We start from the raw sequence: 17349 nt of genomic DNA, 5'->3' as shown, positions 1-17349 counted from the left end.
TTTTTATATTTCTTGTATAAGATCTCCTTAAGGCTTTTTTTACCTTGAGTTGTTGTTGGTTGTTTTTGTTTCCTTGCTGTAATAAATTGTTTAAAAACAACAGTGTAACCTTTCAGAAAATGATAATCTTAATATCTTACCAAAAAAAAAACAACAAATATTGACTTATTTATGTGAATATATATTTTATTTAAAATCATTATAGTGGACGAAGAAAGCACCAAAATTTTTACAACAAATTTTCTTAGATTCACCTCATCATACTCACCATTTTACCATTTTAATTACATAATTTTACATGAGCTTATTCACTCTTCCCAATTATTTTCTCTTTATTTATAACTACAATATAAAGTTATAAACTATATATATTATAAATTAATAATTTATTTACCCTTGAAGTCTAACGATTAAAAATAGAACATAATTCAATATAGATATATGATTCTATTAATAAATTAGCAGTTACAAATTTGAAATTTCTAGAAATATCAAAAGTTGTATGTTAGTTAATTATTTTCTAAATGACATTTATTTTTAATTCTTTTTGGATGAGAATATTTTGGCTGAGGTGGATAGTCTCAAAAACCTTGAATTTAGTCCCTTTTATATAGTAGGATAAAGATTCAAACAAGCATTTGCAACTTTATTAAACCAATTATCTAAAAATAGTATAAGATTTTATTTCTTTTGATTTAAAATAAATTAAAAAATTCACTTATCCTCTAAATATATATTATAACACATACATGCATTTCATGGCTAGAGGGAGTGGACGATAGGCAGGTGACCTACGGTTGTGTAGCATTTTTTTTCTTTTTTTTTCTTCCTTTTTAGTCTATTATCTATAAGTGATATAATAATAATTTATTTATTTTGACTAAATTAAATTAAATCTATATTCGGTAATACTAAGTAAAAAGTTCACTTGTTCTCTAAAGATATATTATAACATATGTATGTCTTTTCATATTTTATTTAATTAATTTTGTATTTTAATAAAAGCAGTATTTTTATATTATTTTAATTAATTATTTTATATTTTTAATTGTTTCCACATATCTACATCAACTAAAAATAATTCAAAAATCTAAAGTATGCTTAAATAGTTTTTTTTTTCAGCACGCTTTTAGTTAGGTTTTCAACGAATTATAAATAATAATGATTAATTTATAGTTTATAATTAATAATATTTAATAAATTGTACAATTTGAATTTTTTTTAATATTTTGGATAAAAACTATTAGAGTAATTCGGTTCTTTAGGATAATTTAGATAATTTAAAATACTTTAGAAAAAATATTCGAGTATTTTGATTTTTTTTGTATAGTTCGGTGTAAAGTAATATGTTTAGAATATTTGGTATTTCTAATACTAAATATTATAATTACTTTGGTTCGGTTTCATTTTTTTGGCTAAAGAAATAATGGAACCATTCGGTTATTTTTGAACTTTAGTTTTGGGTTTGTTATTTCGGTTTGGTTTTGGTTCGGTTTTCTGTTCTCATTTTTTATACACATGCTTAATTAATTCTATAGTTGAACCAACTGGTAATAAAGAACCGAAAACTTAAATAAAAATAAAAAAAATAAGAGCAAAACAAGAATACTCTTTATAATTTTTTTAATTGTGATAAATTTTCAAATAATTTACAATTTTACTATATTTATTAGAATGATGATATTTTTTGTTATTTTTGTCAAATTATATTTATTACTTATTTATAATAAATTGTACTTTGTTGAGATATTTAACTTTTATTGAAAAATTCAACATGTATTTAATTACGATAATTTATTAAATTAGTTTGATCTGCATTTGTTCTGCTTGATCTGCATGATCTGCATTTGTTCTGTTTGATCTGCGTTTATTTGAACTGTGTTCCATTCGAAGCCCTTATTCTCTCCCCTATTAAACGCTCTCAGCTTTCTCGTTCCCGCCCTCAACTGTTCACGTAAGCAACGTAACCCAAAACTTGAGCAAATTCATATTAGATACTTGGGTTTATTTAAAAAACAACACTTGTTGCATCACTTCTCAGGTTGTAGCTGAAGGATCAAATTCAAGTGTTTTGAACCTGAGTGGATATAAGCACTAATGGTCACAACCAGTAAGTGACTCTTTGTTTTTTATAAGCTTACTGTCTTAGTAAGTAAAATCATAGGAGAAAGCTAGTATTTGAGAGAATGAAGAACTCTCGTCTCTATAAATAGTAATGATAAATCATATATTTTTGTAGAATCAATATAGTGAAACTACTTACAAGGATGTAAGATGACGAGCGAGCAAAAATAAAAAGGCATTTTTGTAAAAAGAAAGGGAAAAAAAGAAACAGTTATAGGTAAGCACTTGTGGCAAATAGTGTATTGTTCATTGAGGGCTCAGGTTCTCTTGTTTGGTCCAAAAACGTATTTGATCAGTGCCTCTTTAATAGGTAGCATCTCTGGGAACTCCTTGCTTAGTTTAGCACCATCCATTTCATTGTTGCTTCGAGGAGCAACAATGACCTTAGCTTGTTCTTCAACTGTGAAGTTGGACCATTTAAATCCAGGCTCGATGTAACTCTTGTACATCTCCAGTATCTCGTTGTGGCTCACCACCCCTGGGTTGGTGAAGTTCCATATCCCTCTCAGGTTTCTCTTTGCCATCTCGATGGAGATTGGAAGTAGCTCATCTAGTATGGTCATGCTGTTCGGGATGTTCACCACTTTGTTGTAGCGTGATATCTTGGTGATGAAGTTTCGTGGGTTTTTTAGGTCTGATGAGATTGGCATCCGGACTCTCAAAGTACATACATTGTCAAACTCTCTCAAAAGCTCCTCGACCTGGTGACCAGAAGAAGAAACAAAACAGAGTCACTTCTTGGTAATGAAAGAGTGTTATGAGTTATAAATAAAGAACATTACCATGGCTTTGGTTTTGGAGTAGAAAGAACCAGTGAAGTTGGGCTTGTCTTCCTCCTTGAAGCCAAGACCAGAACCCTCAGGATGTGCAGCATCGTACTCAAAGATGCAACCGGTGGCGAAATTCATCATCAAGAGACCACTCTCTCTACAAACATCTGCAAGAGTCAACGTACCAGCGACATTGACACGAATGGTCTCGGCTTTGTGAGATTCACACCAGTCAACGTTAGGTCTCCCGGTCAAACCAGCAGCGTTAAACACATGAGTCGGCTTGATGCTACGAATATCAGCAATAAGAGAAGCTCTGTCCTCCAAACGTCCTTTCCCATACTCATATGTAATCCCTTGCTTCTCACATAGTTTCCCTAGAAGACCACCGATCCACCCAGTCTTACCATAGATCAAAAACTTTAACGAGGCTTTGTCATTAGAACCAGCAGTCTTGTTGTTAGGTGTTACGACCGTGAATGTCTGAACGGTGTTGCTCGACGCGTCTTTCTTCTCATCAGAAACATCCGAGAGTCTTCCACCAGGCATCATAAGCATCCTCGGATGAGGAAGCAAAGCTCCAGAGACATCACCCCACCACTCAGGGTTCTGAGTGTACCATTCCATTGTCTTCTTCAACCCATCTTCCCACCCGGTTCTCTCCGACCAACCCAGATTCTTCAGCTTCTGATCATCAAGGAAGTACCTCTGATCATTAAAAGGTCGATTCTCCACAAACTGAATGCTTGATTCAGGATCTTTCCCTAGAAGTTTGCAGATGTCTCTCGCCACATCAATCACTCTTCTTTCTCTCTTTGTTCCGATGTTGTACACGTGACCAACTTCTCCTTTGTGAAGAACAACCTCAAAGGCTTCAGCTACGTCTTCACAGTACAAGTAACTCCTGACGTTAGATCCATCTCCATGGATCGGAAGTGGCTTACCACTCATAGCTAACAACATGAACTTAGGAATCATTTTCTCAGGAAACTGGTTAGGCCCATAAACATTGTTCCCACGGGTAGTGATAACAGGCAATCCATATGATCGACCATAAGCCATCACAAGCATCTCAGCACCAGCCTTAGTAGCTGAGTATGGATTCGTCGGTAAAAGCTGAGAAGCTTCATGGTTTCCAACAGCAGCATCCTCATCTGTTTCTCCATAGACTTCATCGGTACTCACATGGATAAACCTCCTGATCTGTCCTGTTACTTTACAGGCTTCAAGAAGAACATGAGTACCGTATATATTGTTCTTGGTAAATTCAAAGCTGTTACCGAAGGAGTTGTCAACATGGGTTTGAGCAGCAAAGTGCATGATGGTATCGATGTTTTCAGTGATGAGAAGGTAGCTAACGAGGTCATCACTAGCGATATCTCCTTTGACAAACTTAAAGTTTGGAGAAGAATGCGAAGGGTTGAGATTCTTGAGATCTGAACAGTAATCAAGCTTGTCCAAGACAACGATCTTGTAATCTGGATAGCTACGGATTAGTCTGTTGGCAACATGAGAAGCAATAAATCCAGCAGCTCCAGTTATGAGAATGTTCTTGGGCTTATATGTAGTAGCCATTTTAAAATGAAATACCTGTAACAACAACAAAAACAACGTTACAGCATCAAATGGATGCAAGCAAATACAGAAAAAAACAGATCCAGATCCAATCACCAGGTCTTAAAGAAGAAAACAATGACACATTGATATGGGATCATGTAAACAGACAACATCCAGGAAACTAGATCGCATGTTACGTTACTCACGTTACATCATTTGCAAATCTAGTGTAAAGCATTAGATAATTTTCAGAAGAAAGAAAAAGAGAGAAACATTTCACGTACCGTCACAATTCAGTTAACCTTAGGACAAAAGATCCTAAGAGATAGAGAGAGAGATCAAAAAGAAAGAACAGTATGGAGGAAGAAGGAAAATCTACGGTCCACGGAGCTTCTCTGGACACTGCGCATCTTATATTCTGAGACAGTTACGGAGAACCGTAGGAGTGAATTGACGGTTTTACCCTAAGTTGTCTTACTTATTCCAGTTTTCACGTGAGCTTAGCGTCCGACAAAAAGAAACTCATGTCTTTTTAAAAGAAACTCATGTCTTTTTCTTGTTTGTTCATTTTATTATCTTTTTCTCATACGTATACCCTATTTATAATAGGAAAATTCAAGAATAATCAAAAAGGATAAATTAAAATAATTAATCGCTTATTAAAGGAGCAAAATACATTATTTTCATTATTTCTCTAGTTTTATATTCCAATTGAGGATTAATATCACTTGTTTGATTTAACTAAAAAAATATGATTTTCGTTAATCATATGGTTAGAATTGGGAATTAATGAAAATCAATGTGTAAAGTACTAAAGTGTAACGAACATGAGTACCATAAATGTCACTTGAGGATTAATACCACTTCCTTGTTTATGATCTAAAGTGTAACGAACGGCACATGCCAGTTTAAATATTATCAATGCTAGATTGAATGCATCTACATGTCAACCCGTGATTAAGTATCAGTTTAATTCAATTCAACAAAAGAAAAAGACCAGAGATTAAACATAACGGATCATTCAATGCAGATGCTTAATTCACGCAACGCTATAATTTAATTACTTCCTCAAATACATTCTTCCATGTGCTTATTAAAAGAAAACAGAAAGTCGTTAACAATAAATGGAAACCCAGTGACATGTGCTTGGTTCAGGCTTATATGGGGGTTATGTCCCAGCCTAATAAACCGGTTTCCTTAAAACCGGTTTGGTTTTTATTTTCTGGCAGCCATTGAGAAAATGGCTAATTATAATGTGCATGAAGAATGATTCACGGAGGGTAAAGATCTAATAGCCAATGCCTTTTGTTAACTATTCCATGTTTATCGGCTTAACGATTCTCTATATTAACATCTTAGATACAATGTTTTCCGATAACCAAAGAGACTTTCCCTCATTGTTGAAGAACCAACCCATAAGGTAGTAATGGGACCTATCTTGAAGTTTAAGAAGTATATAATCACCACCGTCTTCTTCTCTTCTATGAACTACGCTTATAACAAATTCAAAGACTATGGAGCCAACAAGATAACTGAAACCATTACCGGTAACAACCCGGGATCAGACTGATCTAACCAAATCTTGTGAGTTACAACATCAGAAAATCTTTTATTATATCATTTGAAAGCTGTTCAAATCAGACCCTGGCCCAATAATTCTCTACACAAAAAAAACTAGGACCGGAGACCCTAAATAGTTGTGCCTATGTTCATGTGTGCTGCTACTGCAACCGCTGCGGCCCCGGCTGGACCAAACTGTGTCTGTGATTGCAACAGCTTAGCATCGATGGCCATATTGTTGTTGTTGCTTGAGTGTTCTATATTAGGGACTTGTGACTGGAAATAAGGGTTTGGGCGGTTCACAATCTCCACGTTTGTTTGGTTAGTCCTAGCAGCTGGAGGTACGGTGACAAATTCTTGTGGTTTAGGCTGAAAAGAAGTCTCAACCTTGCTGTTATTTGGGTTCATCATGGTGTTTGCTTTGAAGTAGCAGTGAGGAGATGATACCGCGCTTCTGAAGTAAGTTTCTTTGAGGTACCTACCATTCTCATAACTAACAGATGATTCCACAACACGTCCTGCTCTACCTGTAGACACACACACACAGAGACTAAATTGATTACAATGGGTTCTATGAAGTCTCAAACTTTAGGAGATAAATAGGTTTTTACCAGATGGTGGTACTCTTGGAGGAGGTCCTAAAGCTCTAGTTCCTGCAGGAATTGGTTGACTGGTGGAATGGACTACACTTGAATGAACTGTAGACCTGTGGAAGATGATAAACAAGAGGTAGAGAACATATTAAAACTCTGTTTAATCAGAAGAGAGAACAATAAGAAAAAAGAAGAAACACACCGAGGAAGTGAAACGTGCTTCCTCTCAAGAGGTATGACCGGACCATTTCTACTGCTATTCTCCTCTAAGTAATTGAACTGCTTCCTAAGATGTCCTATGGCGCTGCAACAAAGACGTCAAAGAAAATTAGCAAAAAACAGATGAAATGAAGTGAATGATTAGGCAAAAAAACAACACAAACCTAGGATATACGAAACTTGATCCCTCAGAACCGCTCATATAGTCCTTGAGCAACTGAGGATGGTACTCCAGTATCTCCCTGTATATAAGTTCCCTAATGTCATCCTTCGTCAACCTTCTTCTCTCAAACTCAAACTCCATCTTCGAGATTGGCTGACATGAAGGCTCTCTTTCAACCTTAGCAAGACCCTTAAAGTAAGGATCAGCCAGTGCCTCTGCAGCAGTTGGTCTATCCTTTGGATCAAAAGCCAACAGCCTCTGCAAGAGTCTGATTGCTAAAGGATCGGCTTTGGAGAATTTTTGAGAGAAGGTGACCGGATCTTTCTTCTTCATCTCACTCAAGTATTTTCTAGCTTTATCATTTCTAACCTGTAATCATATATACAGATGTTATAGCTATTACAATTTCAAATAAACATAAATGGCCATATATGTGTAAACATACTCCAGAAATAGTCTCTGGTTTTGGTGTGCCAAGAAGATCAGTAATCAACTCCAGCTGATGAGAAATGCTTTTCCCCGGAAACAATGGCTTCCCTGTTAGTACCTCTGCAAAGATGCAACCAATGCTCCATATGTCTATAGCTGGAGTATACTGCAAATAAAAAGATAGTAACTTAAATCAGACTAAAAATGAGAAAATTAATATAAAAAAAAAATCAGAAATATTATTTTGCAGGAGAATGCAAAAGAAAGCACTCAATGGACATAATAACCTGATACAAGGTTACCTGATTTCACAGGTTTTCAACCTCCAGGAGAGTTCAAAAGTCATCCCTGAACAAGAACTATTTCAATATTCTTTATCCCACAGGAACTACACAACTCTAATACAACTATATCTATTAACAGTATTATTCTACACCAACCATATCCAATACACATAGACAAGTACAGAGAACCAACCAGTGTGCATAGATTAAGTACACAGTAACACATACCTTAGTAAAGAATGATCCACAGAGCTCAGGCGCTCTGTACCATCTTGTGGCAACATAGTCCTGCATCGAAGAGAGATGTCAAACACACAGAACACGAAGACAGTTAACAAACAAAAAGAGACAACGAGGGATACAAACCGTCCACAAGACTGTTGTAGGAGTATCATTAAACGCAACTCTAGCCAACCCAAAGTCACAAACTTTCAACTTGCTGTTTGCATTCGCCAGTATATTCTTCGGCTTAAGATCACGATGATAAACATTAGCCGTATGCATAAACTTCAAGGCGCGAAGCATCTGGTAAAGGAAAAACTGGTGGTGATCGCGAGTCAGATCATCGTTAGCTTTAATAACTTGGTGAAGATCAGATTCCATGAGCTCAAAGACAACGTAGATGTCTTTGAACTCTCGCTTGGAAGGAGGAAGCATGATGCTTTTGATCTCCACTATATCAGGATGCCTTAGGAGCCTCAGAAGCTTGACCTCACGGAGGATCCGAAGCGCGTCGGAGATGTGTTCGAAGATGTCGTTGATCTTCTTGATTGCGACTTTCTCTCCCGTGTGCGTGTCGATGGCTGCGCACACAACTCCGTAGCTTCCTTTGCCGATGACTTCGAGGATTCGGTATCGGTTGGCGTCGCCGTACTCTGTGAAAAAGTCCATCTCTTTCGTGTCCTAATCAAAGACAAAACATAAACTTTAACACTACTAAATACATCAAATTTTGATCATGCAATAATGTAAAGGTTGTTAATTTATCACAAAGGTTTGACTTTTAAATCTCTGATTAACAAATTGAGAGACAGAGAGAGAGAGAGACTAACCCTCTTTGCTTGATTTGGTTGCATCCTCTTCAAAGTTATCGACTTTAATCTTGCCCTGATTGATTCCAATCGATACGAACAAACCCACAAACTCAAAACTCAGAAAACTATCTTCAGACAGATTCGCACAATAGTGAAGAAGACAAGAGAGAAGAAGAAAACAAACCCTAGAAGCAGCGATCGGAGAAGAAGAGACGAGAGAGAGAATCCCAAAGGCTCTATCAAAATAGAATTTGTTATCCTCGTGCTACTTATTGCGTACGGTTTAAAAGTCTCAGATGAGTGGCAGTTTCGTTATTGTTACCAACTCTAAGGGTGATAGTTTTCCTTTTCCATGACCTCTTTGGAAAAGTACTCATTGGGTAAAGCCAACTGTTGCCTGGACTTGGACCGTTGATAAGTTCTTTATTTCAGATTTAAATTATATCCCCTCTTTTTGCCAAGTGGTCCATTTAGCCCTCCACGTGGAAGAGAAACTTAATCAACTAAAGTACTATATTTTCTTATTATGATAAAAACAAATTCCTAATTAATGAACAAATCAATTAATCTATCTTTTTTAGGTAACAACTACTATTCAGTTGACTAAATTCATATGTATTCAATTATCCGGTTTAATTAATAAAAACAAATCATTCATCCATCTTTAATTTTCTTTTTGAGGAAACAACTAACCAGTTGACTAAATTCATATATGTGAACAATTATTTTTAGAAGATATTAATTTGGCAACAGATTTGACATTGATTATTAATTATTCTTAGAGATTTTACCAGTTCAAAGTTCAAACACGATGACATACACGAATATATTATAGGATAAAGACACATGATTTTTTTGGTAGAATTTATATCTTTGACATCTCAATCAACCAGTTTAAATAGAATTTTGAACAGAGAGGGCACTAAAGACACATGTTTGATAACAAACATTCAATATAATTCAAACCAATATCGAGAAAACGATCTTCCGTATATCATCAAGTGGTTCGCTTCATATCTGATTATATGTCTTTCGTTCGTGTGTTTAGTCATTTTTCATATTCGTGATAATAATAAAAATCTATATAGAGATAAGGACATAACTTGTAGATAAAGATAACTATGTATTGTAGTTATCTAAATCCCCTAAGGGTTAGGAGATCCTTCTTGTATATATACACTATGACGTACATCAATATACACAACATATTACATTCTATTTTATGGTATCAGAGCTAAGGCACGATCCTTGACCTTTTTCTCTGCTTCCGCTTACATATTTTTTCTCTACTACATCAAATCGTGTTGATCGTTCTTCATGTCGTCAACAACGAGTTCTTCTACTTCTACTTCTTCTACTACGGAGAGCTTTGTTTCAAACTCTCCTTACAACCTTCATCCCTCTGATAATCCTGGTGCCCTAATTACACCAGTACTTCTCCGAGGAGATAACTACTCCGAGTGGGCAGTAGAGCTGTGGAACTCTCTACAGGCTAAACAAAAGATCGGATTTCTCGATGGCTCAGTACTTAAACCTACCACCAATCCCGATCTTGCCCGCTGGACCTCTACTAATTCTATGATAGTAGGCTGGATTCGAACGTCTATCGATCCTCAAGTTCGTTCAACCGTGACTCATGTTGCAGATGCTTCGAAACTGTGGGAATCTCTAAAACAACGTTTCTCAGTCAAGAATGCCGTACGCAAGCATCTTTTTCAAGACGAAATCACTAATTGTAAACAGAATGGCCAGTCTGTTCTGGAGTACTATGGCCGTCTTTCCAAGTTATGGGAAGAAATTCAAAACTTCAAACCCGTTGTGTCTTGTACATGCACTGCTTCTGCTGAACTTGAGAAGGAGCGAGAGGACGCTAAAATTCACAAGTTTCTCTTTGGTCTCGATGAAGTGAGGTTCAATACCATTCGATCTCAAATCATTGACGAGGACCCTCTTCCAGAACTAAACACCGTTTATTCAAGAGTCATTGAGCTGAGCAGCACATCAACAACATGCGCACTGCAGATACAAAACAGGACGCAGTTGGCTTCTCAATCAAATCAGATATCACTCCCGCTTCTATAACTGCCGCAGCTGTTGCGACTCGAAGTCGTGATCCTGCTCGATCGTGTACTCACTGTAAACGTACAGGACATGAAGCCTCCGAATGTTTTCTTCTACATGGCTACCCGGAATGGTTTTCTCGAACAACAACAACGCAATTCTTCACGTACCTTCTCTGGAAACAGAGGACGTGGAGGACGTTCATCCAGCTCCAGTGGACATGGACGTGGACGTTTGAATGCTGCCTCCGCTTCTGTTAGTGCTCCATCATCTACCTCTACAACCGATCAAATTTCAGCTCTCATCACCATGCTTCAGTCACAACAATCTCAACTCTCCACTGATCGCTTGTCTGGTAAAACTGATCTTTCTGATGTTATTATCGATACTGGTGCCTCTCACCATATGACAGGCGACTTGTCTCTCTTACAAGATGCAATAGATATTATACCGTATGCGGTTACTTTCCCGGACGGCACTGCTTCGCGCGCTACAAAAATTGGCCGCATATCTCTTACTAAAGATTACATACTTGTTAATGTGCTTTATGTACCAAACTTCAATTGCACATTGATCTCAGTATCAAGACTACTCAAGCAAACCGGTTGTATTGCTATATTTACTGACACTCTTTGTGTTTTACAGGACCGTTTTACGAGGACCCTGATTGGAGCCGGTGAAGAAAGAGATGGGGTGTACTACTTCAAGGGTGTCAAAGTTGCTCGTTCACATCAGACTTCTGCGAAAACTATTTCTCCTGCAGTCCTATGGCATCGACGTCTTGGTCACCCTTCCCACAAAGTGCTTTCTACATTACCTGTGTTTTCTGATTTAAAAGTCGATTTTAAGGATTCTCACTCATGTGATATTTGTTTTCGTGCCAAGCAAACACGTTCAGTCTTTCATGATAGTTTTAATAAAGCTTTGGAACCTTTTTCATTAATTCATTGTGACGTTTGGGGTCCGTATAGAACTCTATCATCATGTGGTGCTGCTTACTTTCTCACCATTGTTGATGACTACTCTAGAGCTGTGTGGACATATCTTATGTTGGAAAAGTCAGAAGTTAAGGACTTGATCAAGAACTTCTGTGTTATGAGTGGAAAACAGTTCGGGAAACAAGTTAAAACCATTCGAACAGATAATGGCTCTGAGTTCATGGTCTTGTCTTCATATTTTCGTCAAAATGGTATCCAACACCAAACCTCCTGCGTCGACACACCTCAACAGAACGCTCGCGTTGAACGCAAGCATAGGCACATCCTCAACATCGCACGCTCACTTCTGTTTCAAGCCAAACTACCAGTTACTTTTTGAGGCGAGAGCATACTCACAGCAGCTCATCTCATTAACCGGACACCGTCTGTTGTTCTACATGGAAGTACTCCGTATGAACTGTTACACGGTTCAAAACCTTCATACGACTCTTTACGCACCTTTGGATGCCTATGCTACGCTCACAGACGACCTCGCAACAGAGACAAGTTCAGTGATCGCAGCCGAAAGTGTCTTTTTGTGGGCTATCCCTACGGAAAGAAAGCCTGGAAACTTTATGATATCGACAGTAATGAATTCTTTGCCAGCCGCGACGTTGTTTTTCTTGAAGAACAGTTTCCAGGAGTTACAGATACATCATATGTTACACCACCAATCTATCAACCAGATGCTACAATCGATGACTGGTTACTTCCTACTACACCAGCATGCTCCGGTGATACTACTCAACCAGTGATTTCTACCACTACACCAGTGGCTTCCGACCCTGCACCAGTGGTCCCTTCTTCATTACTACCTATTACACAAACTACAGACGTTGCTCTTCCACCAGCGGCACATGATACTACTAATGCGTCTGAGTCTCCATCACCTGGATCTTCCTTTACTCAACCTAGTTCTCCGGTTGCGCAGTCTACGCCTGCTACTACTATTTCAGACACTCCTCCATCACCTGGTCTTCCTGAGTTACTAGGTCGTGGTCATCGTAGCCACAAGCCGTCTGTTCTTCTCAAAGACTACGTGGTTAATGTTTCTACAGTTAGTACACCCCCCATCACTTCTCTTTCATCGACTCCTACTCAAGGTCTTCCTGTCTCGGTCTCAGGTATTACTCCCTATCCCATCGACTCTTACTTGTCTCAAGCTCGTTTCTCAGTTGCACATACAGCTTTTTTGGCAGCACTAACGTCTACTAACAATCCTAAGTCTTTCAAAGAAGCTTCTCTTGATGATATTTGGAATGACTCCATGACTGACGAGTACACAGCGCTTGACGCAAATCACACATGGGACATTACCTCATTACCAAAAGGCAAAAAGGCGATAGCTTGCCAATGGATCTATAAAACGAAGTTTGACGCCAACGACAAGGAAACTCGCAAAAAGTCTCGTTTGGTAGCTTGTGGGAATCGTCAAAGAGAAGGCCTTGATTATACGGATACATTCGCTCCAGTAGCCAAACCAACTACCGTGCGTCTGCTCCTTGAGATTGCCGCTACTAAAAGATGGGAACTTCATCAGATGGATGTTCATAATGCGTTCTTGCATGGTGATTTAAAAGAGGAAGTTTATATGAAGTTGCCACCTGGTTTCGAAGATCCTGATCCTACAAAGGTTTGTCGTCTCCGCAAGTCCATTTATGGGCTCAAACAATCACCTAGATGTTGGTTTGAAAAACTCAGCACGGCGTTGAAGTCTTATGGTTTCAAACAGAGCAGAGCCGACTACTCTCACTTCTCACTTATCAAAGACAAGATATCTCTACACATTCTTATCTATGTGGATGATTTCATCATAGCTGGCAATGACATCTCCACAATACAGAGGTTCAAGAATTATCTACACAAGTGTTTCCACATGAAAGATTTGGGAAAACTCAAGTATTTTCTAGGTATCAAAGTGGCTCGCAATGACGATGGTATCTTCATCTCCCAACGGAAATATGCTCTTGACCTTGTCACCGAGGCTGGACTCCTTGGGTCTAAGCCCTCTCTGGTTCCCATTGAACTCAATCACAAGCTCCTCCTTTCGAAATCTCCTCTACTTACTGATCCGGCGTCTTATCGCCGCCTTATCGGGCGTCTTATATACCTTACGTTCACACGACCTGATCTTTGTTATACAGTTCATGTTCTTTCGCAGTGTATGCAAAAACCACGTCAGGATCATTGGGATGCAGCTTTGCGTACAGTCCGGTATATTAAAGGTTCTCCAAGCCAGGGAATACTACTACGGTCAGACTCTGATCTTCGTGTCACTGCTTATTGCGACTCCGATTGGAATACATGTCCTATGTCTCGACGGTCTGTCAGCGCATACATTGTTCAGCTCGGACAATCTCCCATTTCTTGGAAGACAAAGAAACAGAAGACGGTGTCTATGTCCTCTGCTGAAGCTGAATATCGCGCCATGGCATTCACCTTGAAGGAACTCAAATGGATCAAACAACTACTTGCAGCTTTCGGAATTCGCCATGATCAACCTATGCGTCTCTTTTGCGACAGCAAATCTGCCATCTATATTGCCGCAAACCCTGTGTTTCATGAGCGCACCAAACATGTCGAATCTGATTGTCATTTTGTTCGTGATGCGGGTCGTGGAAAAACTCATCACAACTGAACATATCAAGACCAAGGAACAGCCAGCAGACTTACTTACAAAGGCACTACCATCAACTACATTTGCTTATCTTCTTTTCAAGTTGGAGATTCACAATCTTTCACCTCCAACTTGAGGGAGGGTATAGAGATAAGGACATAACTTGTAGATAAAGATAACTATGTATTGTAGTTATCTAAATCCCTAAGGGTTAGGAGATCCTTCTTGTATATATACACTATGACGTATATCAATATACACAACAGATTACATTCTATTTTAATTTAAACAAAAAAAAGAAGAAGGTTGAAATCCTCATTGGAATAATGGTATCTCTTAATCTTAGTGCTACTGCAAGATTTATTTTTTTTTGATAAAAAAAATAACAGAAATATAGCTTCTGTGAAGATACGGAGTTGATATCAATTTACACAAATTGGCTTTTGTGTTTATTGAAAAGACCAACTTCTAGTGTCTGGCTCAAATAAAGAGTTTATCTCGTAATTCATTTAAAGGTTAAGATTAGATATTATATTTGGTCAAGATTTAATATGAAAAAAGAGTTCAGCACTAATTTTTTTGTTACATTCAAACATAATAAAGTGAGTTGCGAAGTTGGTCCTTACGTAAAGCATGAAGAAAGACGCTTCCACATGTATCAAACTAATATTATTCACTTTATAAAAAGAATAGAAACTCGATTCACAAGCCCCATAAATACAATAACTTCAGACTATATTGCCTAAGGTATCATATAAATCAACTTTATACGAGTCTGAAGTCGTTAGCAGGTCGTAAGAAAGAACTATAGCTGATCTTTTGGTGCATATTAGTTTCTTCTATTTGAGAGAGACATGTATTATCACTACAAGAAAACATCGGGATACTGAGGGAAAAAATCGTCGGTATGTCGTCGGAATAACGCTATTCCGAGGACATACCGACGAAAAAAGTCCTCGGAAATAACTCCTCGGAAATTCATAATTCCTCGGAATTCCGTCGGAATTTTCCGACGGAATTCCGAGGAAACAAAATTCCGAGGATATTCCGAGGACACGAAGTTCGTCGGAATGTTCCTCGGAAAATACCGAGGGAATTCCGATGGTCCCATCCTCGGAAGTTTCGACGAAATATTCCTCGGAATGTTTATCGGAAAATACCGAGGAACAAATGTTCCTCGGACTTTTCCGAGAAACTTCTTCCCTCGGAATTTCCGAGGGAGTGGAGTTTCTCGGAAAATTCCGAGGAACTTTTTCCCTCAGAAAATTCCGAGGAACTAAAGTTCGTCGGAATTTGCCGAGGGGAGAAAGTTCCTCGGAATTTTCCGAGGAACTCCATTCCCTCGGAATTTTGAAAAAATTTATTTTTTTTAAATTTTTTTTTTTTTAAATTAATTTATTTTTAAAAATTAAAATTTTTAAAATTTAAAATTAAAATTGAATAAAACATAAAATAAAACATAGTAGATAATATTCAAATTAAATAAAACATTCAGAGTTTTTGGAAAAAAAAAAAAACTACGGGTCTTGAATGTTCGGGAACGTCTCGTTCGGGTACATCCTCTTCATCATCTCCATCATCTGCTCGTTCAGCCTCTTCTGGGTCTCATAGCCCGCCTGTTGAGCTGCCATCTGAGTCTCCAACGCAGATATCCGATCATCCTTGTCCTTCAGCTGAGCCGTAAGAACTTCTGGATCAACATACGCATGTGGTGCAGAAGAAGGAGCAGCCGACCGGGAGCGACGACCCAAACCGACCAAACGTCCCTTTTTCTTTGGAACCGACTGAAATATAAATAACCAAGTTTAGATAATTTAAATTGATGATAAAATAAAAATCAAGAAATAATTAAATTGAACTTTTAAAAAAAAAAAAACTTACCGATTCAACGATTTCGTTGATTCGAACCCGAGACAAGTTGGTCGAGGCCGTCGAATCGTCATCATCGGTTTGAAGCTGAGACACTTCGTCATACACCTGAGTTTGGACCAGGTCGACCACGTCCCTCACAAGACCATCATCAATCTGGCCGGTCTTCTTGTTGGTATACGCCCTTTTCATAAGGGCGAGATCATCAACTGGGTGGCCTTCATTTTCTTCCGCCTTGAAAAAAAATAAATTAGACAAACATTAGAAATTTGAAAATGCAAAAAAATAAAATTCTGAAACTTAAATAATTGAAGAAAAAGCGGTTGAGCTTACCATGCGATCCGCCAGAGTGGCAATAGATTGAGCACCCAAGTTATGCTTGTAGATGCCCTTTCCTTTACGGTCGCTCCTGCGGTTGTTGGAGTTGGTGGAAGAAGTTTCTTTCGTCTCTTCTTTATCCCAATGCGCACACAACTCCTTCCAGACCGTGTTGTTCATCGACTTTGGGACCTTTTAATTAAAAAAAAAAAGTTTAATAATTTTAAAAATAGTTTAATAAATTAAAAATTGTTAATAAATTAAAAACTACCTTGTTTACTTCCCACTTCTTCTTCCACTCGTACATCTGCTTCCCATAGTTGTCCATAACTTTATGGACAAAATGGTGATAGATAGAGAGCGTATCATCGGCATTCCAGTTGAATTCTTGCTGAAATAGTTTAAAAATAGTTTTTAAGCACAAAAATATAATAGTTTAATAATTACAAAAATCGTCGTTTAATAAATAAAAAATAGTTTAATAATTAAAAAAATAATTTAATAATTACAAAATAAGTTTTAATAATATTTAAAATGTCTAATAAATATAGAAATTAGTTTAATAATTACAAAAATAAGTTTAATAATATTTAAAATGTCTAATAAATATAGAAAATAGTTTAATAATTACAAAAAATAGTTTTAATAATATAAAAAATATAATTTAAAAATTAGAATACTTACCGCAAACTGCTGAAACCACAGATGCTGCTTCTCGACAGGGAAGTGAGTGAAAGTCGGATGTCCGCTGTCGAGGGCCGAGTACATCATACG

At 37.5% G+C, this 17349-nt stretch overlaps 2 protein-coding genes and 1 long non-coding RNA gene across 4 annotated transcripts; 1 reads left to right on the top strand and 2 right to left on the bottom strand.

The window, feature by feature from the left end:
* The first annotated feature begins 1550 nt into the window (after window positions 1-1550).
* On the top strand, window positions 1551-2238 carry LOC125595415. Its single transcript, XR_007330242.1, has 2 exons — window positions 1551-1954; window positions 2042-2238. It is a non-coding gene; the product is annotated as an uncharacterized LOC125595415 (long non-coding RNA).
* On the bottom strand, window positions 2178-4835 carry LOC125595414 (trifunctional UDP-glucose 4,6-dehydratase/UDP-4-keto-6-deoxy-D-glucose 3,5-epimerase/UDP-4-keto-L-rhamnose-reductase RHM2-like). 2 transcript variants are annotated; one of them, XM_048771192.1, is made up of 3 exons: window positions 4736-4835; window positions 2907-4484; window positions 2178-2825 (listed from the first exon to the last, which is right to left on the bottom strand). In XM_048771192.1, the coding sequence occupies exons 2-3, from the start codon at window positions 4467-4469 to the stop codon at window positions 2382-2384; spliced, it is 2007 nt and encodes a 668-aa protein (XP_048627149.1). In that variant the 5' UTR covers window positions 4470-4484; window positions 4736-4835; the 3' UTR covers window positions 2178-2381. The 2 variants fall into 2 exon arrangements, with proteins under 2 accessions (XP_048627149.1, XP_048627148.1); XM_048771191.1 differs by lacking the exon at window positions 4736-4835 and adding an exon at window positions 4566-4695.
* A 1145-nt stretch (window positions 4836-5980) lies between these two features.
* On the bottom strand, window positions 5981-8996 carry LOC106451612 (mitogen-activated protein kinase 18). Its single transcript, XM_013893560.3, has 9 exons — window positions 8918-8996; window positions 8752-8806; window positions 8066-8602; window positions 7928-7987; window positions 7432-7581; window positions 6988-7355; window positions 6807-6908; window positions 6623-6717; window positions 5981-6538 (listed from the first exon to the last, which is right to left on the bottom strand). Exons 2-9 carry the CDS (start codon window positions 8773-8775, stop codon window positions 6141-6143), a joined length of 1734 nt encoding a protein of 577 aa, XP_013749014.2. The 5' UTR covers window positions 8776-8806; window positions 8918-8996; the 3' UTR covers window positions 5981-6140.
* Window positions 8997-17349: the final 8353 nt, after the last annotated feature.

Source organism: Brassica napus, unplaced genomic scaffold (assembly GCF_020379485.1).
Source record: "Brassica napus cultivar Da-Ae unplaced genomic scaffold, Da-Ae ScsIHWf_1059;HRSCAF=1494, whole genome shotgun sequence".
Taxonomy (NCBI): Eukaryota; Viridiplantae; Streptophyta; class Magnoliopsida; order Brassicales; family Brassicaceae; genus Brassica; species Brassica napus.
Note: the sequence above shows the minus strand (reverse complement) of the source record. Positions and strands in the feature narration are given on the sequence as shown.

Coding starts and splice junctions, on each gene's coding strand:
- LOC106451612 (XM_013893560.3), bottom strand. CDS start 8,775: ATGCAACCAAATCAAGCAAAGAGG. Junction 8,603..8,751: donor AACCAAATCAAGCAAAGAGG/GTTAGTCTCTCT, acceptor GTCTTTGATTAG/GACACGAAAGAGATGGACTT. Junction 6,718..6,806: donor AAGCACGTTTCACTTCCTCG/GTGTGTTTCTTC, acceptor CATCTTCCACAG/GTCTACAGTTCATTCAAGTG.
- LOC125595414 (XM_048771192.1), bottom strand. CDS start 4,469: ATGGCTACTACATATAAGCCCAAGAACATTCTCATAACTGGAGCTGCT. Junction 2,826..2,906: donor ACTCCAAAACCAAAGCCATG/GTAATGTTCTTT, acceptor TCTGGTCACCAG/GTCGAGGAGCTTTTGAGAGA.